The sequence below is a fragment of the Emys orbicularis genome, chromosome 3 (genome assembly GCF_028017835.1).
Source record: "Emys orbicularis isolate rEmyOrb1 chromosome 3, rEmyOrb1.hap1, whole genome shotgun sequence".
In the NCBI taxonomy this organism is placed as follows: domain Eukaryota; kingdom Metazoa; phylum Chordata; order Testudines; family Emydidae; genus Emys; species Emys orbicularis.
In genome coordinates, this window is record NC_088685.1 from 33,191,771 (window position 1) to 33,214,784 (window position 23,014).

General features: G+C 50.7%; 1 protein-coding gene across 1 annotated transcript in view; it reads left to right on the forward strand.

The window, feature by feature from the left end:
- CYS1 (cystin 1) overlaps positions 1-23,014 on the forward strand; it is a 41,521-nt gene that overhangs the window by 9,833 nt on the left and 8,674 nt on the right. The window contains exon 2 of the mRNA XM_065400560.1: positions 13,263-13,318. Within this exon, the coding sequence (XP_065256632.1) occupies positions 13,263-13,318 (56 nt within the window). The remainder of the gene's footprint in view (positions 1-13,262; positions 13,319-23,014) is intronic.

The window sequence follows — 23,014 nt, forward strand, 5'->3', positions numbered from 1 at the left end:
CGCCCACTGCTCAAACTGGGGAGGCAGAGAGGAGAACCCACCAGCAAAAACAAAAGTCAGCACCTGGGTGTCTGACTGCTCCGTACACCATTCCCACCAATACCTTGTCCCTTTGGAGAGTCGGGGGGAGCAGGTTTCTCTTTTCTTCCATAAAATGTGTAGATGGTGCCAAAGTACCAGAGCAAATTCTCAATTTCTCCACACAACCCCGCCAATGGGCCTCTCGCTGACTCATGCGACTGCTTCGTATTAGTCTAAGAAGTCGTCTCAGGCCAAACAGAGCATTGCGAAAGAAAAATAAACAACCTTTCGGGCCTGTGTGAATGAAGCTGGGGCCAGATTTTTATAGATCTTTAGGCACTGAACTGCATCTTTAGGCACCTAAAAACCTTTACAAATCTAGTCCTTGGTTGCTAATGGACCAGTGCCACCATCACCCAATTGCCTACCTTGTAAACAGCCCTAACAGAGAGGCCAAGGATTTGCAAGGTCACAGGTACCAGACATCCAGCCCAGCCTTGAGGCAGTCATTACTCACAACTTGTCTGCACACACTTTTTTCACTAGCGTAACTAAATCAGTATAAAAAACAGCTGTCGTGAAGTCAGTGTAACCCCCTCGCATGGACACACCTATCAGTAGCGTAGCTGGGGGGGAGCAGGGCAGCGGCCGCTCCCCCACTGAGCACAAGTGGCGCCTTGTCAATTTCTTGGCGCCTTTTTAATTTTTACTCACCTGAAGGGAGCAGGGAGAGCGATCAAAAAAAAAAAAAAAAAAAAAAAGGCGCCACCCGCTGTGGCGCTTTTACTCACCCGGCGGCACTTCGGCGGCGGGACCTTCACTCGCTCCATGGGTCTTCGGCGGCGGGTCCTTCAGTGCCGCCGAAGACCCGGAGCGCCACCGGGTGAGTAAAAGCGCCGCAGCGGGTGGCGCCTTTTTTTTTTGATCGCTCCCCCTGTTCCCTCCACCTGGCTATGCCCCTGACAGCTATATCCACATAGAACTGCCTCCAGGCAAGGGGGATGCACAGATCTAACTGAATTGGGGTTGAGCTCAATTTAGTTAATTTGGTGCAAAACAGTATGTAGAGCAGCCCTTACTGAGCTGGAATTAAACAGGTGACTGAGGGTATTCTACACTACGGGATTAATCCGAATTTATATAATTCGAATTTGGAAAACAGATTGTATAAAGTCGAATGTATGCAACCACACTAAGCACATTAATTCGGCGGTGTGCGTCCATGTACCGGGGCTAGCGTCGATTTCTGGAGCGTTGCACTGTGGGTAGCTATCCCATAGCTATCCCATAGTTCCCGCAGTCTCCTCCGCCCATTGGAATTCTGGGTTGAGATCCCAATGCCTGATGGGGCCAAAAACATTGTCGCGGGTGGTTCTGGGTATATCCTCCCCCCTCTCCAGGAAGCAACGGCAGACAACTGTTTCGCGCCTTTTTCCTGGGTGAACAGTGCAGACGCCATACCACGGCAAGCATGGAGCCCGCTCAGCTCAAGACAGCAGTCATGAACATTGTAAATACCTCGCTCCTTATCGTGCAGTTTATGCTGAACAAGAACCTGCAAAACCAGGCGGCGAGGAGCAGGCTACGGCAGCGCGGCGGCAAGAGTGATGAGGATATGGACATGGAATTCTATCGAACCGCGGGACCCGGTGCTTTGGAGATCATGCTGTTAATGGGGCAGGTTATAGGCATGGAACGCCGATTCTGGGCCCGGGAAACAAGCACAGACTGGTGGGACCGCATAGTGTTGCAGGTGTGGGACGATTCCCAGTGGCTGCGAAACTTTCGCATGCGTAAGGGGACTTTCTTGGAACTTTGTGACTTGCTTTCCCCTGCCCTGAAGCGCCAGAATACCAAGATGAGAGCAGCCCTCACAGTTGAGAAGCGAGTGGCAATAGCCCTGTGGAAGCTTGCAACGCCATTCAGCTACCGGTCAGTCAGGAATCAATTTGGAGTGGGCAAATCTACTGTGGGGGCTGCTGTGATGCAAGTAGCCAAAGCAATCACTGAGGTGCTGCTACGAAAGCTAGTGACTCTGGGAGATGTGCAGGTCATAGTGGATGGCTTTGCTGCAATGGGATTCCCTAACGGTGGTGGGGCGATAGATGGAACCCACATCCCTATCTTGGCACCGGAGCACCAGGGTACCCAGTACATAAACCGCAAGGGGTACTTTTCAATGGTGCTGCAAGCACTTGTGGATCACAAGGGACGTTTCACCAACATCAACGTGGGCTGGCCGGGAAGGGTTCATGATGCTCGCGTCTTCAGGAACACTACTCTGTTTAAAGGGCTGCAGCAAGGGACTTACTTCCCAGACCAGAAAATAACCGTTGGGGATGTTGAAATGCCAATAGTTATTCTTGGGGACCCAGCCTACCCCTTAATGCCATGGCTCATGAAGCCATACACAGGCAGCCTGGACAGGAGTCAGGAGCTGTTTAACTACAGGCTGAGCAAGTGCAGAATGGTGGTAGAATGTGCATTTGGCCATTTAAAAGGTCGCTGGCGATCGTTACTGACTCGCTCAGACCTCAGCCAAACCAATCTCCCCATTGTTATTTCTGCTTGCTGTGTGCTCCACAATCTCTGTGAAAGTAAGGGGAGACCTTTATGGCAGGGTCGGAGGCTGAGGCAAATCGCCTGGCTGCTGATTACGCGCAGCCAGACACCAGGGCGATTAGAAGAGCACACCAGGAAGCGCTGTGCATCAGAGAAGCTTTGAAAACCAGTTTCATGACTGGCCAGGCTACAGTGTGAAATTTCTGTTTGTTTCTCCTTCATGAAAACCCGCCCCCTTTATTAACTCATTCATTCTCTATAAGGAACCCACCCTCCCCGTTCCCCCAGCTTTCTTTCAAAGGAAATAAAGTCACTATCGTTTAAAAATCATGTATTCTTTATTAAGTGATTATAAACATAGGGAGAGAACCAACAAGGTAATCTGGGTGAGGTTTGGGAGGAGGATAGGAGGGAAGTAAAAGGCCACTGAACAAATTCAATATAATGACAGCCTTTTGGTTGGGCTGTCCACTGGGGTGGAGTGGGAGGGTGCACGGAGCCTCCCCCCCCGCGTTCTTACACGTCTGGGTGAGGAGGATATGGAACATGGTGAGGGGGGAGGGAGGTTATACAGCGGCTGCAGCGGCACTCTGTCATCCTGCTGCCGTTCCTGAAGCTCCACCAGATGCCGGAGCATGTCCGTTTGCTCACGCAGCAGCCCCAGCGTTGCAGCCTGCCACCTCTCATCTCGAGCGTCCCTCATGACCTCACGTTCACTGGCATCTTTCCTAAATTTAGATACAGTGTCCTTCCACTCATTCAAATGAGCTCTTTCATTGCAGGTGCATTCCATTATTTCTGTGAACATGTCGTCTCGCGTCCTCTTTCTACGCCGCCTTATCTGAGATAGCCTTCGGGATGGAGGAGGGAGGCTTGAAAAATTTGCAGCTGCTGGAGGGAGGGTTGAAAGAAAGGAGAGAAGTTTTTAAAATGATACATTTTACAGAACAATGCTTATACTCTTTCATGGTGAAAAACGCTATTCACATTACATAGCACATGTGATTTCAGTACAAGGTCGCATTTTCCATCTTAATATTGAGTGCCTGTGGCTTTGGTGTTAGAGATCACAGACGCAGGTCCAGGCAACAGAATTCAGCTTGCATGCAGCCATGGTAAGCCATTGTCTTTCGGCTTCTGCGCCCTCCTTTCCCACATACCAAGCAAAGCCCGTTGACTGCTGCGGTTTTCCTGTTAACCTTCAGCAGCAGAAAACAAACTAACCCCCCCACCATCCAATTCTCTGGAATGATCGCTTTATCCCTCCCCCCACCGCGTGGCAGGTATCAGGGAAGATCCCTGCAGAAACCAAACTAACCCCCCCGTCCCCCCCCTCCCGCCATGAATTCTCTGGGATGATCGCTGTACCCCTCCCCCCACCGCGTGGCTGGTATCAGGGAAGATCCCTGCTAGCCAAACGCGAAAAGCTCAGGGCCAATTCCCCCCCTGCACTTGGCTAACTGCAGGGAAGGATTTCTTTTCAGCCACAGGCAAACAGCCCAGTAGGAACAGCCACCTCTGTCCCCTTAATTAAGTTCCCGTATTTCAACCAGGTTACCATGAGCGATATCACTCTCCTGAGGATTACACAGCAAGATAAAGAACGGATGTTGCTTGAATGCCAGCAAACACCGGGACCATATGCTGCCAGGCTTTGTCAGGCAATGATACCAGATTACTTGCTGCAAGCATGGCGTGGTCAAGTGTCCTACCATGGAGGACGAAATAAGGCTGCACTGCCCAGAAACCTTGTGGCAAGGCTTTTGGAGTACCTCCAGGAGAGCTTCATGGAGATGTCCCTGGAGGATTTCCGCTCCATCCCCGGACACCTTAACAGACTTTTCCAGTAGCTGTACTGGCCGCGAATGCATCCCAAGTCCTCAGGGCAAAGTAATAATTAAAAAACGCTTGCTTTTAAAACAAGTTTTATATTTTAAAAGGTAAACTCACCTGAGGTCCCTTCCATGGGGTCATGGTCTTGGATACTGGCTTGGGAGGGTTGGGAGGGTACTTCAGTCAGGTTGAGAAAAAGATCCTGGCTGTTGGGGAGAACGGAGTTCTGGGTGCTCTCTGCAAGCTCGTCCTCCTCCTCCTCTTCCCCATCCGCAGAATCCTCAGGTGTAGCTGATGAGACTATCCCTGACCCGGAATCCACGGTCACAGGTGGGGTAGTGGTGGCGGCCCCCCCCTAGAATTGCATGCAGCTCGGCGTAGAAGCGGCATGTCCGCGGCTCTGACCCGGAGCGACCGTTTGCCTCCTTTGTTTTTTGATAGGCTTGTCTGAGCTCCTTGACTTTCACGCGGCACTGATCTGAGTCTCTATTGTGGCCTCTCTCCATCATGCCCTTGGAGATTTTTTCAAAAGTTTTGGCATTTCGTCTTTTCGAACGAAGTTCTGCTAGCACTGAATCCTCTCCCCATATAGCGATCAGATCCAGTACCTCCCGTACGGTCCATGCTGGTGCTCTTTTTCGATTATCGGCCTGCATGGTTACCTGTGCTGATGAGCTGAGCTATCTGTGGTCACCTGTGCTCTCCACGCTGGGCAAACAGGAAATGAAATTCAAATTTTCCTGGGGCTTTTCCTGTCTACCTGGCCAGTGCATGCGAGTTCAGATTGCTGTCCAGAGCGGTCACAATGGTGCACTCTGGGACAGCTCCCGGAGGCCAATACCATCGAATTGCGGCCACACTAACCCTAATTCGAAATGACAAAATCGATTTTGGCGCTACTCCGCTCGTCGGGGTGGAGTACAGAAATCGATTTTAAGAGCCCTTTATTTCGAAATAAATGGCTCCGTTGTGTGGACGGGTACAGGGTTAATTCGATTAAACGCTGCTAAATCCGAATTAAAGTCATAGTGTAGACCAGGCCTGAGCGTATGTATGATTACACTGTAATCACGGCATGTGAGTGTAGCTCAAATAGCCATAATGCTAGCTGGGCTAATCTAGCTAGCTTGGGCACCGGAACAGTTGTGGCAGTGCCCGCTTCAGCGTGGGTTAGTCCTGTGAGTAAACTTCCCGTGCTTCTGTAGCTTCACTGTTCGGGTACCCAAGCTACCTAGATTAAGGGTATATCAACACTGCAAGTGCTGCAGTGTAGACACATACTACAGCGTGTCTACACTGCAGCACTGGGGGGAGGGATAGCTCAGTGGTTTGAGCATTGGCCTGCTAAACCCAGGGTTGTGAGTTCAATCCTTGAGGGGGCCACTTAGGGATCTGGGGCAAAAATCAGTACTTGGTCCTGCTAGTGAAGGCAGGGGGCTGGACTCGATGACCTTTCAAGGTCCCTTCCAGTTCTAGGAGATGGGATATCTCCATTAATTTATTTTAATTTATTATTTAGCGACAGAAAGGGTTGTTCCATCACTGTAGTAATTCCATCCCCTGGAGAGGTGGGCTCCCCTCGATCTAGCTGCATCTACAGAGGGGGTGAGTCGCCCTATGCCGCACAGGGCATGACATTTTTCACAGCCCTGAGCGATGTCGCTAGGTCAAGCTAATGTTTTAGGTGTAGACCAGGCCTAAAGCTAGCTCAGGTGTGTCTTCCTGCGCTGCAGTCACACCCACTGTAGGCATACGGCAATGTAAGGTGCTGCTCCCGATTAAGTAATCTCTCAAACTATCTGGGCCTGAAAAAGCCAAGCAAAGCTGAATTACAGGCTGTAAGCTGGGCAGGAGGCTTTAATGTTATGCTATTTCCCCCCCCCCCCCCCTTTGCAATTTCATTTTTCCAGGGAAAGTCTTTTCTTTTTCCTTCTCTGGAGACAAAGCTACTTTTTTCATTTTCCTGCCAAGAAAATGAAAGCCAAGGCCAAAGTCTGCTCACCTTATGCAGGTTTATCCATTTCGTGTCAGCTGGACCCTTCCCCTGAATCAGGTTAACTCCTGGGAATCAGGATTGGCCGATTCAGGACCATCATTTAAAAAATTTAAATTAAAAATTCAAATTGGCCTGGCTGGGTGTGAGTGTTATTGGAAGCCACCCTCCTGTGAGAGCAGGAAGACAGAAGGAATTGGGGGAAAGAAAGATGAAAAGGAAAACACTGGCCTTAGACATTGTTCTCAATAGCATAGCACATCTGGCGAGGCTGCTGAATTTTCATTTTATTACAAATCAGTGTCATTGAGCCTAAACAAACTCCCAGGTCTGATCATGCCTGAGTTTTAACTACATTCACATTTGACTGGCCTCTAACTCTGTGCTTTGTAAACCCCATGATTCAAACACCCCTGCCCCGCCCCCACTCACTCCATCCCCCCCTCCCTCCGTCGCTCACTCTCCCCCACTCTCACCGGGCTGGAGCAGGGGGTTGAGGTGTGGGAGGGGGGTGAGGGCTCTGGCTCGGGGTGCGGGCTCTGGCTCGGGGCTAGGGATGAGGGGTTTGGGGTGCAGGAAGGGGCTGTGGGCTGAGGCTGAGGGGTTCAAAGTGCGGTAGGGGGTGCAGGCTCCGGCTGGGGGTGTGGACTCTGGGGTGGGGCCAGGGATGAGGGATTTGGGGTGCAGGAAGGGGCTCTGGGCTGGGGCAGGGGGTTGCGGTGTGGGGACGGTGAGGGCTCCGGCTGGAGCTGTGGGCTCTGGGGTGGGGCCAGGGATGAGGGGTTTGGAGTGTAGGAGGGGGCTCAGGGTTGGGGAAAGGGCCTGGGGGGGGGGTGCAAGCTCCGAGAGGGAGTTTGGGTGCAGGAGGGGACTCTGGGCTGGGGCAGGGGGTTGGAATGCGGGAGGAGGTTCAGGATGCAGGGTCTTGGCAGCGCTTACCACAGGTCCCTTCAGCCCCTAGGTGCATGGGTGGCCAGGGAGGTTCTGCGCACTGCCCTCACACCTGCAGGTACTGCTCCTGCAGCTCCCATTGGTTGTGGTTCCCAGCCAATAGGAGCTGCAGAGCCAGTACTTGGGCAGGGGCAGTACGCGGAGCCTCCCTGGCCGCCCACGCATCTAGGGGCTGCAGGGACCTGGCAGCCGATTCCAGGAGCCATGCAGAGCTAAGGCAGGCAGGGAGCCTGCCTTAGCCCTGGGCCCCCGCTATGCTGCCGACCGGACTTCTAACGGCTGGCGCCGACCAGAGCCGCCACGGTCCCTTTTTGACTGGGTGTTCCAGTCAAAAAACAGACATCTGGCAACCCTAGGCCCGGGTGTTGTATTCCTGGGATCTGTGCATAGATAGGGCCCTTATGTGAAACAGTTGTGGGTCAGCTAGTTGTGTGGCAGCGCTTTCCTAGACCCCACAGAGATCTGCCTGGGGATAAAGAGCAGGTAGTGGGTGAGTAGGATCAGGGCAGGTGCAAGGAGGGTATTCATTGTCCCACTTGCCAGCCCTGCAGAGATTCTCCCAGATGGATACTACAGCCCAGTATTTCAGTGCCCACCCCCATCTCCTGGGGTGAGGGTCCCTCTTAAAGGCAGGGCTCAAGGAGCAGCTGCTAGTTTTGGAAGCCCTGTGCATTGATTGAAGTGACAACAGGGCACATGGGGAGGAATCACTAGAAACTCAGGCAGCTCAGAGAAACAGGGCCTCTGCTTCATTGGTTTTGACTCTCCCAGGATCCATGCAGATTCCTGGGGACCCCAGGATTTAGGTGCTGGCCCCACAGCCTGTTCCACAGGGGAACAAACCCTGCCCCGATCCATGCAGATTCCTGGGGACCCCAGGATTTAGGCGCTGGCCCCACAGCCTGTTCCACAGGGGAACAAACCCTGCCCCTTCCCACCCGACAGAACAAGTGGGAACCTTGTAGAGATTTCCTCCCCTTTGTCCTCTCTTGTAGGTTTCCTGTGGAGGGTGGGTCTCTAGTCCCTCTCTAATTAAAGAAAAGATGAACTGAGAATGGGAAACTCTCCCACACCCATTTTGTTTCTTGTCTCACTGAAAACATGAACATCAACGCAGCCTTCTTCCTGTAATCACTGTGCGATGAACACTCTGTAAGCAAATCTGCATAGTCAGTAACAAGGAAGGAAGTGCTTCCATTTAAAAAAAATAAATGAAAATGCACTGTAAGACCTTGGCTACACTTGCAGATGTACAGCGCTGTGAGTTAAACCTGACTTCGTGCAGCGGAGTAGGGAAAGCGCTGCAGTCTGTCCACACTGATAGCTGCCCAGAGCACTGTCTTGGCCACATTTGCGGCAATTGCAGCGCTATTGGGAGCTGTGCATTATGGGCACCTATCCCACAGAGCACCTCTTCCTATTCTGGCGCCGTGGGTTGTGGGAAGGGGGCGTGGGTGCCGGGCATTCTGGGTCCTGTCCCAATGCCCCGTGATGCATCGCTTCGCATCCCAGAAATCCCTTTGTTTCCGTCCACCTTTGGCGCCATCTTTCAATGGTTTCTGTGCAGCGCGATCTGTCTGCGGGAAATGGAGCCCGAACTGCTGAGGCGTATGCTGACTTATCTCGCCAGCACGTCACGTTTGGCTGTAGAACTATTCCTTAAGATCCAAAGTGACAGTGAGAGTGAGGAGTCCGAGTGGTGGGATCACATCGTCATGGAAGTCTGGGATGACGAGCAGTGGCTGCAGAACTTTTGGATGAGAAAAGCCACTTTCATGGGACTGTGTGAGGAGCTTGCCCCCACCCTGCGGTGCAAGGACACGAGATTGAGAGCTGCCCTGCTAGTGGAGAAGCGGATGGCTATTGCAGTCTGGAAGCTGGCAACTCCAGACATCTACCAGTCGGTCGCAAACCAGTTTGGAGTGGGAAAGTCAACCGTTGGAATCGTGTTGATGCAGGTTTGCAAGGCCATTAATCGCATCCTACTCAGAAGAACCGTGACTCTGGGTAACGTGCAGGACATAGTGGATGGCTTTGCACAAATGGGGTTCCCTAACTGTGGAGGGGCGATAGATGGGACGCACATTCCTATTCTGGCACCATCCCACCTAGGATCCGAGTACGTTAATCGGAAGGGGTATTTCTCTATGGTTCTCCAGGCGCTTGTGGATCACCGTGGGCGTTTCATTGACATTAACACAGGCTGGCCTGGAAAGGTGCATGACGCACGCATCTTTCGGAACACTTGGCTGTTCAGGACGATGCAGGCCGGGACTTTTTTCCCAGAGCGGAAGATCACGGTAGGGGAAGTTAAAATGCCCATTGTGATCCTTGGAGATCCCGCTTACCCGTTAATGCCGTGGCTCATGAAACCCTACACAGGAAGCCTTGACAGCAGCAAGGAACGGTTCAACTACAGGCTGAGCCGGTGCCGAATGACTGTGGAGTGTGCCTTTGGCCGTTTAAAGGCCCGCTGGCGATCTCTGTATGGGAAGCTGGACTTGGCCGAAAACAGCATCCCCGCGGTTATATCCGTGTGCTGTGCCCTCCATAATATTTGTGAAGGGAAGGGTGAAAGCTTCACTCAAGCATGGACCTCCGAGGTTCAACACCTGGAGGCTGAATTTGCACAGCCAGAGAGCAGGGCTGTTACAGGGGCCCAGCGCGGGGCTGCAAGGATTAGGGATGCCTTGAGGGAGCAATTTGAGGCTGAAAACCAGCAGTGATATCTGGTTCCCTGCACGGGAGTGAAGTGCAGTAGTTCCAATCTTTAGGAATCAATGTTTGCTAAGCAGACAAGCAGACTTGCAGTGCCTGTTTATTTCCTGGGCTAAGGAGTCTTTTACTTTATGCAATAATAAAGAATGTTTTCAAAGCAAAAGAATCCATTTATTGAAAAGAAAAAAAAATTATTTATTGAAAAGAAACAAGGGGGTGGAGTGGGGAACAGTACAATCACAGATTCGCGTATGTCCTGTCTGGTGTGCTGTGCAGTGAGTGCTGCACTTCAGGACAGCTATATTGCATGGTGATGGAGGTTGAGTGCAGAGGGTAAGGGTCGTGGTTTTCAGGGCTGGGTGGTGAAGATACTGGTGTTGGAGGCAGCGGGTGGCGTGAAGAACACGGAAGTTGGGGAAAGTGGGTTGGAGGTGACAGTGGGGCACAACGGAAAGAGTTTTGGGACAAGGGCTGTGGGGGGGGGGGTGGCGTTTGCGGTACTGCTCCTCTTTCTGCATGGCTACGAGCTCCTGGATAGCGTCTGCTTGGCGCTCCAGGATGCTTATGAGCCGATACGTGCTTTGCTGCCGGTGCTCCGTGCTTTGCCGCTGGTGCGCTGCGTTTTCCTGGCGGATCCTGCTTTCTCTCTCCCTCCAGTTCTGTGCTTTCTCATTCTCTTTAATAGATTGCCGCAACACTTCTTGCAGCATGTCTTCTTTGCTTTTTCGCGGTCTCTTCCTGAGTCTTTGCAGTCTCTGAGCAGGCGATAAGAGGGACGGCTGAGGTCTCAAGGTTGATGCAGCTGTATAGGCAAAATGCAACATTTAACAGAGGCAGCATTGTTTATACCAGACAGAGTAATGATTTCCCCCGCACTTAAGGAGTAGAAAACACACAGGGTCTACACAATAGCATAATTTTCCCGTCCGAAACAGAGCACACATATCCCACGGGAGCCTCAAAATGGTGAGTAAGGGGGACTGATTGTTTCAGGGCTGCACTGTCCTCTGGGTTTCTGTGCCTTGGGGAGAGCCAACATCTTCAGGGGGCACCTACACTGAACACTGTCCCAACATTTTCCACAGGAGTTTGTCCTGGACGATATCTCGCTGCTGAGGGTGACCTGGGAAGCAAGGGAGGGTCTTCTACTGCAATGCGGCTTCCGCCCTGGCCCATATGCAGCTTGCCTGTGTGCAGCAATGGTCCCCCCGCCCCTCGCGGCACAGTGGCGCGGACACGTTAGCCTGGCTGGGACAAGGACCACGGTGGCTCTCCCGATAAACCTGCGCAAGCGCATTGCACACGTTCTGGATGAGACATTCGAGGAGATTACCGAGGCCGATTACCGCGATGTGATAAACCACATCAATGCACTATTCCGCATCTAGGCATGCATGCCTAACCGTCCTCTCCCAAAGAGCCCGCACCGAAAAAATTCCTTCCCGAAAAAAATACCACTTACTGGGAACCTGCTCTTCTGTTTGTCCTCCACCAAGTACCGCCCGCTGCGACTGGCTACCTTCCTCCTGGCTCGAGAAGAGCTCCTGGCTGCATGGCTCCAGGGATTCTGGGGTGTCTCCATCCGGCCCACAACCATCACTCCCGTTTTCCTCCTCCTCCCCCCCCCCACCGGCTCTGAAGTGTCCATGGTGGTGCTTGGAGTGGAGGTGGGGTTAACCCCATGTATTGCATCCAGCTCTTTGTAGAATCGGCAGGTTGCAGGGGGAGCACCCGAGCGGCCGTTTGCGTCGCGGGCTTTGCGGTAGGCACTCCGCAGCTCCTTCACTTTAATCCTGCACTGCAGGGCATCCTGGTCATGGTCCCTTTCCATCATGTCTTTTGATACCTCCCCGAAGGTATCGTAATTCCTACGGCTGGAGTGCAGCTGGGACTGTACAGCTTCCTCCCCCCAAACACTGATGAGGTCCAGCAACTCGCCATTGCTCCATGCTGGGGCTTGCTTGGCGCGTGGAGGCATGGTCACCTGGAAAGATTCGCTGATAGCACTCCACACCACGCCGGGCTGAGCAAACAGGAAGGGGATTTTTAAAATTCCCGGGGAATGTAAAGGGTGGGTCACATGGTTGGTTACCTGAGGCCAGGGCAGTGGAGTTTGAACTGATGACCAGAGTAGCTAGAACAGGCATTGTGGGATACTGCCGAATACTTCTGGAGGCCAGTCACAGCACATGGGCGGCCACACCTGCGCCGCAGCGGCAGCGCAATACTCACTATTCCTCTCGGGGACGTGGAGTACATGCAGTGTTGCAACCACGGAGATACAGCACTGCAAATGCCTTGCCAGTGTGGACGGGGATTGAGTTACAGCGCTGGGGGCGGCTTTACAGCGCTGTAACTCGCAAGTGTAGCCAAGGCCTAAGACTGCAGCATTGCAGAGGGTGTTCTATACGACTCCTGCATTGCTTGGTTCCACCCTGCTCTCCACTTGCTCTTTGCAGTAACATCCCCAAAGCGTATATTAACCAGAGCTGGAAAACAAGGAGAAAAAATATTTGTAACTAGGATTTCCCCTCACTTGCATCCACTGTCCTTTTAAATTGCTTTTCATGAACATTTGTGTAAGTCAAGTTTCATCCTTTGACAGAAAATGAATGTTGGGCCTGGGCCAAGATTTCTAAGCGTCACAGATAAAGTCAGCTCTCAGCAAGACAGTCGGTGCCAGCAAGGGGCACAGCGATACCAACTCTCACTACAAGTGCCAGTTGTAGGAGCGATTCCTGGTTTGTACGTGGCCGGACGTGCTTCTCCTCAGGGACATGTTCAGACTAGTCAGCTGAGAAGAATCAGGGCAGCTTTCTTTTAACTTCTCTTTAATCACATCACCGCTCTAGGCCTCAATTTACCCATCTTTGAACTGGGCATTATAATGTTCACCTGTCTCACAGGGAAATTAGGAGGCTTAATTAGTTAATGTTTAATGATTTCAGATCTGCAGATCAAAGACACCCAGGCTCCTTAGATGCTGAAGGTGACCTAGTGAGACTTTTGTAACTTAAAAACAACAGGTCTGTTTCTTACACCTTGGGCACCTTGATTGCCTTTATTGAGGTTGCATAGAGTGCTAAGGCAGGGCCAATGTGGCTCTTCACATGCAAAGGTAGCTATATATTTGCAAATGTTTTATTTCATATATGACAACACTGCTCCGTTTATTCTTTTCTAGGCCTCCTTAACAAGAAGCACACAGGACCCAGAGAACAACAACTCCTCCGCCAGTGAGTAAGTAGCATATCAATGTGACGTTTGGCAGAAAGGCCCGTCTTCCTCTCACGTTACATCTTTAGCACCAGGGTGTGACAGTAGCAAATCACTTGATCACATATTGTGTGTCTCAGGGTAGAGAAGGCCCCTTCCTCTTCTGTACCCCACCACACGTCCCTTTGGAGCCCCCACACCTTCACTGCTGCTTCCCAAGTACCTCAGCTCTGAAGGAGCACAGATCTCAGAGTTTAAGGCCAGAAGGATACCAGATCATCTTGTCTGACCTCCTGTATGTCACAGGCCACCAACACCAGCCAGCACCTGCACACTAGATCCAACAAATGAAATGAGGCCAAAGTATCACAGCCCACAGGAGACTAGACTGTTGTGTGCCATAGGCAGAGAATAGGGTGGACCGAGGTGCACCAGTGCGCAAGGCCCTGCAATGGGAACCTCTGCAGGGAGGGCCTGAGGTGGGAGTAGAGGTTGTAATGGGTGCATGTGGAAGGGAGCAGAGATCAGCAGGAAGAGAAGACTATCCCTGCGTACCTCCTGGGTACACATGAGGAGGGCTCCTGTGCTGTGGATATCTGGAGGTCTGCAGGAAAGGGGAGTGGAGTCAGAAGAAATTCCATCCACACACTCGCCTGCACCCCCCAGGACACATTCCCTTAGGAGAGCCAGGCTTCAGCCGGAGCACAGCACGGAGTTTCAGTCCTGAACAGTCTTGGGTGCAGAGGAAGGGAGATGGGTCATGTGGACTTCAGAAGGTCCTCATCCTTAGGGCAGCAATCCATTGGACCTTCCAGCAGCTGGGCAGGGCTCTGGGGAGGAAGGGTGATCTAGGGAGTAGTGCACTAGACTGGGGCACAGGAGACGTGTTCAATTCCTGGCTCAATCACAGGCTTCCCATGTAATCGGAACAAGTCACTAAACCTCCAGTCTGTAAATGGGGTGATTATCACTGCTTTACACAGGAAAGGTTATGCTTCCAGACTTCCTGGATATATTCCATAAATGACTGGTTGTGAGGAGCTCAGATACTGCGATGACAAGGACCACACCAGTATCTGGCTAGAACAGGCCTAGGTACCCACAACACAGGTGCAGGAGTGCTGGGTGCCGCCATGCTACTCTTTTGTGCCCAGGGGGGATATTACTACTTGCACCAGTGCAGTCACACAGGGGCAAACTGCAGTGGCCCAGCTCTCTTGGGTTGATAAGGCTTGTGAGATAACTTCCCTTTCAACTGCACTCAGGTGAGCCGAGCTGCCCTCCTCTTCACGCTTCAGGGAGATTCCTTCCCTTTGGTTCACAGTCACACCGAGCAGACACAGAACGCAGTGGCCAATCAGCCTCTTCCATGGATTCGTGAAGGCTGGTTGATTAAAATGATGCATGTTTGTATAGCAGGAAAGGAAAGAAAATCTGAAACAGTATGTCCAGTAGCAAGAGCAATGGATCCCAGACTGCTCTCCTATGACTGCCTACAGGGAGGAGCACTGGGAACTGTAAGATTGACATGTGAATGGGGTACTGATGAAAGATTTTTAAAAAATCACCCTCTTACACCAAACAGTGACTCTCTTGTTTTTAAACAGCTTTGTCCCTCCAGAAGGAGGTGTAGATCAGTCTGAGTGAGAATTCTGGCGATCATGCTGTGACCTGTTAACCATAGACATCACTGATGGATGTGACATGAGAGCACACATGTTGGTGGCACAATCCTTCCTCCCTGCCAGCTCACTCCTTTGCTTTTGAGCCAGTAGGGAATTGAAATTGATGAGAATCCCACTTTCTGAGCAAGATGCTCATCAGCTCCAGTCCCTTGCCAGCTGACAAGAATGGTGGGCAGTGGTCATACAGGCAGGCACTTAGTGTAAAAAAAAAAAAAAAAAAAAACTCACCAACCCCTCTTCTGATATTTCCCAGCACCCTCATTGGCCTTTGCACCATGATTACAGTTATTCAGTTTTGTCCGGGAAGGGCTGCTGCTGAGCCTTTTGGTGAACTTGATCATGCCAAAAAGTGAGTCAAAAAATTCCCAAACAGACCAAAGCAGCTATAGGCTCTGGCTAATCCGCACCCCATCTTGAGCCTCTGTGAGGAACTTGCTTATCTTTGAAATGCAAAGGAACTAATTGAGATTCTAATATAGAAAGTGGGTCACCACTGGAAAATTCATACTCTCAAAGGAAAATCTGGAGAATATTTGGGAGGCCATCTGGATAAAAGTATCAGAGGGGTAGCCGTGTTCCTAGACACCACCGTACAAATAAGCGATGGCCACGTTAACACCACCCTATACGAAAACCCACCGACCGCTACGCCTACCTTCATGCCTCCAGCTTCCACCCCAGACACACCACACGATCCATCGTCTACAGCCAAGCACTGAGGTACAATCGCATCTGCTCCAACCCCTCAGACAGAGACCAACACCTACAAGATCTTCACCAAGCATTCTCAAAACTACGATACCCACACAAGGAAATAAAGAAACAAATCAACAGAGCCAGACGTGTACCCAGAAGCCTCCTGCTACAAGACAGGCCCCAAAAAGAAACCAACAGAACTCCACTGGCCATCACCTACAGTCCTCAGCTTAAACCTCTCCAACGCATCATCAGTGATCTACAACCCATCCTGGACAATGATCCCTCACTTTCACAGACCTTGGGAGGCAGGCCAGTCCTCGCCCACAGACAACCCGCCAACCTTAAGCATATTCTCACCAGCAACCACGCACCGCACCATAACAACTCTAACTCAGGAACCAACCCATGCAACAAACCTCGATGCCAACTCTGCCCACATATCTACACCAGCAACACCATCACAGGACCTAACCAGATCAGCTACAACATCACCGGCTCATTCACCTGCACGTCCACCAATGTTATATATGCCATCATATGCCAGCAATGCCCTTCTGCTATGTACATTGGCCAAACTGGACAGTCACTACGCAAGAGGATAAGTGGACACAAGTCAGATATCAGGAATGGCAATATACAAAAACCTGTAGGAGAACACTTCAACCTCCCTGGCCACACAATAGCAGATGTAAAGGTAGCCATCTTACAGCAAAAAAACTTCAGGACCAGACTACAAAGAGAAACTGCTGAGCTCCAGTTCATTTGCAAATTTGACACCATCAGATCAGGATTAAACAAAGACTGTGAATGGCTATCCAACTACAGAAGCAGTTTCTCCTCCCTTGGTGTTCACACCTCAACTACTAGCAGAGCACCTCACCCTCCCTGATTGAACTAACCTCGTTATCTCCATACTGATTTATACCTGCCTCTGGAGATTTCCATTACTTGCATCTGAAGAAGTGAGGTTCTTACCCACGAAAGCTTATGCTCCCAATACTTCTGTTAGTCTTAAAGGTGCCACAGGACCCTCTGTTGCTCATCTGGATAAAGGAGAGAGCAGGCTGGAGCCAGCTACAGGTCTACGATGAAGAACCAGAACCTTAAACTCATTTACACTAAGGCCACTTTGCTCTGCCAGTTTTAAGAGGTTTTAAAATGGGAGTAAATACAAACTTACTCCCACTTTACACTGTCTAAAGTGACCTTAGTGTAAATAACAGTCAGGACTATAGTCTTTAGCATCAAGAACTCTATGGGAACATCTACTAAACTAATCATTCTGACAACAGAATTTCAGTTTTTGGAAAAGTCAAACCAACTAAGTAATATTTAGTTCCTAGAGTGGTCTTATCTTTCACTGGATCAGATTCTGCTCCATCACACTGGTATAAATGGACCTTTGTGGAGTGACTCTGGATTTACATTGGTGTGCCTAAGAGCAGAATCAGCCCCAGGTGGACCGATTCAGGTCTATCACTGACAGAGCCAATCACTGAAGAAATAACAAAACCAATAAAACAAAAGGAGAAGAATGAAAAGAAGAAACAAGAAAAGTGGAAAAGCTAAAAAAAAAAAGAAAAAAAGAAGATGCAGCCTCATTTGCGGTATCCCTTCCTGAAAAGCAGCTCCACAAAGGCAGTAACTCTACTTTGGATGCTGTCCTGCATCACTCTGTACCCCATAACCACAGCTGTCAGAGATGAGATCCATCCAGATAGAGGCACATCCACAAAATAATGGAGTGAGTTGTGAGAACTTGTAGCCCTGGAGGCTTGAAGATCCAATCTTAACAGGGCAGACAACACCATAAGGCAGTCAGTGAAGAAGTGGACATTTCTTCTCCAGAGGGCCAGCAATGAACTGGTGTACATCTCACTCAGGCACGGCGGCACCAACATCCCTCAAATGGGTGATATATGTGACGTTGCGGTGATCACTCATGCCTTCCGACATGCCTGGACGCCATGGTGAGGAATATTGCAGCGAGTGCTATGCATGACGTCATCAGGAAGTGAATCACTAGGACCCCCTCCAACCAAGATGTTGCCACCTGCCTGAGCGGACCCCTGGAAGGCAACTTTGGAAGAGATGGGAGAGACTTTGCTTCACTTTGGACTCATGCCCGCAGTGCTACACAACGGCTGGAGAAGCATATTGGCTGCCACTGGACGTGGTGTGAAGAACGTTAGGAACTGGGAGTCCTGGTGCCACAGGTGAAGAATACAGAGCACACAATCATCACTCCGAGAGCTAGGTGATCTTGGATGGAATTGTAGTGCAGCTGCCAGGCTCTGGAATGGGACTTGCAACTACACAAGACATGAGGTAACATCTCATTGGCATAGCCGTACTTTTTGCATCACTTGTCCCGATTCCCATGGTGGATGGCTCCATGCAGCTGGATGCAGTTGAGCCAAGCCCTGTGGATGAATCTCCAGTCAGCAAATCGGGTGAAACTGTCCCTTGGGAGGTAGTGGTTGCTGGCATCCCACTTGCACGTCACTTTGAAGGCCCTGCCCTGGTCCGGCTTCTGTTTCAAGTTTTCCACATATTGGCAGCGGATGGCATCCTTCAGGGGAGGGACATCTATTTAGAACACATCACCGGACATTGGCAATACCAGGAGATGAGCTGGAGCGCCACTGAGAAGTGAAGTTGGGAAAGTAACTGAAATACTTTTCTGATGGATTGTATTTACTGAGGGTCAACCTAGCCTAAATTCTCAATTATTAAGGGACACTATACACTCATTGCTGTGTTTGCTTTCCACAAGCTACTCTTTACATAACTTTTTATGAGTGATGTACCTGAATATTTGGATGCTAATATTTTATCTGTATTGTTAAATTTATTAACCTTAATTTGGGATATTGCAGGTTATATACGATATGTATTTTATAACTTTTAAACCAAAAACTTTGTACTTTTGGATAATTTAAGCATTATGCCCAGATGTATAGGCACTCTTTCCTTAACCTGTGTATTAGATAATTTTAACATTAGCTTTAATAAAAATTTTAAATCAGTTTAGTATTTTAGACACCCTCTGTCAGGGCACTGTGACCTAGCAGCAGGATGGACCAGATGACCTAATATGTCTTTTCCTTTTCTAATTACTATGATCTTATGACCACCCCTAAAGCTTGTATTTCTAGTACAGTGTTTAAGCAAGGCATTGATTTGGTCCTGAGTCAGTAGTCACATTTGCTTTAAGAAGGAACTTTAATGATTTATTCTTTACTTTCCTATCCTCAGAAAAAGGATAAATCGGTCTTAAAAAATCCGAAGTTTCAATTCCAGATTTCCTGCTACGTCTTCTCTGCAGTGACCATCAACTCCGCACTGGACTGTGGCAAGGGTGTCACAGCAGGCAGTGACCCTCCTTAGTTCTGACAACACAAAGCAGAATCGTGGACGTTAAGGAAAAGGCCTTGTGGAGCCTCTAGTCCATCCCTCTGCTAGGGCAGGATTTCCCATGTTGTACATTGCCTAGCGCAGGGGTTGGCAACCTGCGGCACACGTGCCAAAGGCGGCACGCAAGCTGATTTTTACTGGCACATTGGCCGGGGTCCCGGCCGCCACCCCCACTCAGCCCGCTGCCGGCCTGGTGAATGGAACCCCAGGCGGCAGCGGGCTGAGTGGGGCCAGTAGCTGGGACCCCAACTAGCAGGAGCCGGCAGATGGAACCCCAGAACGGCGGCTGCTCAGCCCGCCGCCAGTCTGGGGTTCTGTCTGCCTGTAGTGTATTAAATTTCTCTCCGTAGGAATGTGCTACTTGCGGAGCACGAGGACTGACGGCCGTAAGTAGTACACCGTAGCACATTTCTATGGGGAGAAATTTAATACACTACACCCGGGTAGGGAAGGCTGTGCCTCCCCAAACAGCCCACCCCCTATCTGCCCCCTCCCACTTCCTGCCCTGCTCAGAACCCCCCACCCATCCAACCCCCCCTGCTCCTTGTCCCCTGACCGCCTCCTCCTGGGACCACCCCACCCCATCTGCCCCCCTGGGACCCCACCCCCCCCCAATCCAAGCCCCCCTGCTCCCTGTCCCCTGACTGCCCTGACCCCTATCCACACCCCCAAGCCCTGACAGGCCTCCCGGGACTCCCACGCCTATCCAACCACCCCTGTTCCCTTACCATGTCACTCAGAGCATCAGGACTGGCAGCCCTAAGTAGTACACCGTAAGTAGCACATTCCTATGGGGAGCAATTTAATACACTACACCCGGCCCCACTCAGCCCGCTGACGGTCTGGAGTTCTCAAAATACGTTCTTCCACCTCTTATCAAAAATTACTCTACAATTAACTTAAAAGCTTGGTTTGTATATTACAGTAATCGTTAAAAAAAATGTATAATGTTAATAAATACATAGGTTTGATGAAAGAGAGTAGTTGTACTTACGTGCCTGTGCTTAATTTGTGTTTTCGATGATTTACCTTCTAAAAAAAAAAAAAAAAAAAAAAAAAAAAATCTCACATGTCTCACACGCCCAGAAAGGGCATTTGCACCCCCAGGGGGTGCATTCATCCCAGGTTAAGAACCACTGCACTAAACTGATAAGATCTGCATTTTAATTTAATTTTAAATGAAGCTTCTTAAACATTTTAAAAACCTTGTTTACTTTACATACAACAATAGTTTAGTTATATAATATAGACTTAGAGAGAGAGGGACCTTCTAAAAACGTTAAAATGTATTACCGGCACGCGAAACCTTAAATTAGAGTGAATAAATGAAGACTCGGCACATCACTTCTGAAAGGTTGCCGACCCCTGACCTAGTGTGTTTCTCAAGCAGAGGAACTCCCGCCATTTTTCCTTGTGGGAGATTAATTCACAGCCTAATGCATCTTGATAACAGGAAATTTTCCTTGTTTTTAGTTTAACTTGTCCCGTCTCACATTGTATCCTATTTACTGTGTATCCTATGGCCTCTCCATAATTGTTCTTCCTCCTTGGCATTAACACCCTTAAAATAGATGTAGTCTCCTCTCCTGTTCCCCTTCTTCAGTTAAATTAAACATTTGCTTCTTTTCAGCTTCTCTCACTCAGTCAGTCCACTCTGCCCTGTAAGCATTTTTGTTGCTTTTCTCTAAACTCCCTCCATACTGTTAATATTTTCCTAGTAATGAGGTGGCTAGACATGAGCACAGTATTCCTGGTGGAGTTGCGCCTTTTTGTGCTGATCTGTTCCACTGCAAACTCCTATCTTGTATGTTGCACACTATTGGCCCTTTTCCTTTCTGCATTATTGCTTTCCAGTTTTCTCCCTCCCACTGAATAGCTGTGTTTTGAATTCTTTTCCCCCAGATGTGTTGACTTGCTATTTTCCAAATCAGTGGAGCCCACAGATGTTTGTACATTATGTACAGTGCATACCATTGGCAGGCGTGCCAATTGGAGGGGGGGAGGGAGGACACAGCTCCATGGGGGAGTGAAAAAGGGGTAGTTTGTCCCAGAGTGCCTGTTTGAGAGGGCCCCCAAGGTAAATGGCATTGTGACCTGGCACGGTTGTGAAGGAGGGCTGCAGGCCCAAGTTTCAGTGAGTGACTCCTGCCAGGCCAAAGCTGAGTGGCACTACGATCCCATTCGGCAGCTCACAATGCCTGGAGTGGTGAGCTGTGCCTGAGTTTGGGCTCAGGAGCCAAACCGTTGCTGAGGGGCAAATGTAGTTGTGTGTACCAGGTGAAACATTTCTGGTGCTTTCCCGTTCCAAGGCAGGAGGTATATTGGTTATCACTGCAACAAAATAGACTGAGCTCAGACAGTTACAATTCCTGATCCTCAGCCACCTAGCCCCAGGGTAAATTAGAGTAGCTGCACCACTAGTTACAGTTCGGGATCAACATAGTAGAGCTCTGCTTCAGCAGACCCAGTCCCACCCATGCCCTGCCCCCAAAATTCCCCTGACACCCCCCCTCTCTTGCTTAACATTGGGACTGGCTTAGGGTTACCATACGTCCGGTTTTTCCCGGACATGTCCGGCTTTTTGGTAATCAAACCCCCGTCCGGGGGGAATTGCCAAAAAGCCGAATATGTCCGGGAAAAATACCGCCGGCCGGGCACTTCCCCTCCCGCGGCTGCTGTGCTCCTCCCCTGACTCTTCGGCTCTGTTTAAGAGCCGAGCTGCCCGAGCGCTACCGGCTTCGGGCAGCCCCCTTGCCTCCGGACCCTGAGCCGCCGGCCGGGCACTTCCCCTCCCAGGCTCCGGGGGCGCAGGGTCCAGAGGCATGGGGGCTGCCCGAAGCCGGTAGCGCTCGGGCAGCTCGGCTCTTAAACAGAGCCAAAGAGTCAGGGGAGGAGCAGAGCAGCCGGAGCCCGGGAGGGGAAGTGCCCGGCCGGGGGCGCAGGGTCCGGAGGCATGGGGGCTGCCCGAAGCCCGAGCGCTACCGGCTTCACGGTTTGCCGGGCAGCCTCCAGACCCTGCGCCCCCGGCTGGGCGCTTCCCCTCCCAGGCTCCAGCTGTGCTGGGGAAGCGCCGGCCAGGGGCGCAGGGTCTGGAGGCTGCCCGGCAAACCGTGAAGCCGGTAGCGCTCGGGCAGCCCTTTTCGCGTGGCTGGGAGGGAGGAGGGGGAGTTAGGGCGGGGACTTTGGGGGAAGGGGCGGAGTTGGGGCCGGGAAGGGGCGGGGTTGGGGAGGGAAAGGGGCGGGGCCAGGGCCCCGTGGAGTGTCCTCTTTTTTTATTTTTTAAATATGGTAACCCTAGTAGCAGCCAGTCTAGGGTTGCCAGCTTTCTTCCACCCAAGAGTTCTCCTGTGCAGGGGGAATTCTCTACCAGCTAGCTCTGGCTATTTTAAGCAGCACAAAGTGGCCTTAGCAAACCAGAGAACTCAGACCTTTAGAGTAGAGTAATTTCTGAGGAACCATGTTCTATTTCTGCAGGACAGTATAGGTTTCATCCCTATTAAATTCTAGTGCACATTTCCATGAGAGTTGCGGGAAGAAAATAAAGGCTATGGGGCGGTTTGCTTTTTTCCAGCCATTGTCCTAGCCCATTAGCGTTACGCTCCGCCCTGTTCATTCATTCATGATTGTTTAAAAAGAAAAAGTTGACAGCTGATGTATTTTGCAGTATGTTGGATTTTTTATTTAGAGCGCCTCTCTCATCCTAAAGGTCACCGTGAAGACGAAGGCTGTGTCTACACTATCACTTATGGCAGCAAAACTTATGTTGCTCAGGGGTGTGAAAAAACACACCCTGAGCGACATATGTTTTGCTGGCATAAGTGGAAGCGTGCACAGCGCTATGTTGACAAGAGAGCTTCTACCACCGACGTAGCTATCGCCACTTGTTGGGGGTCAACAGGAGAGCTCTCTCCCATTGGCA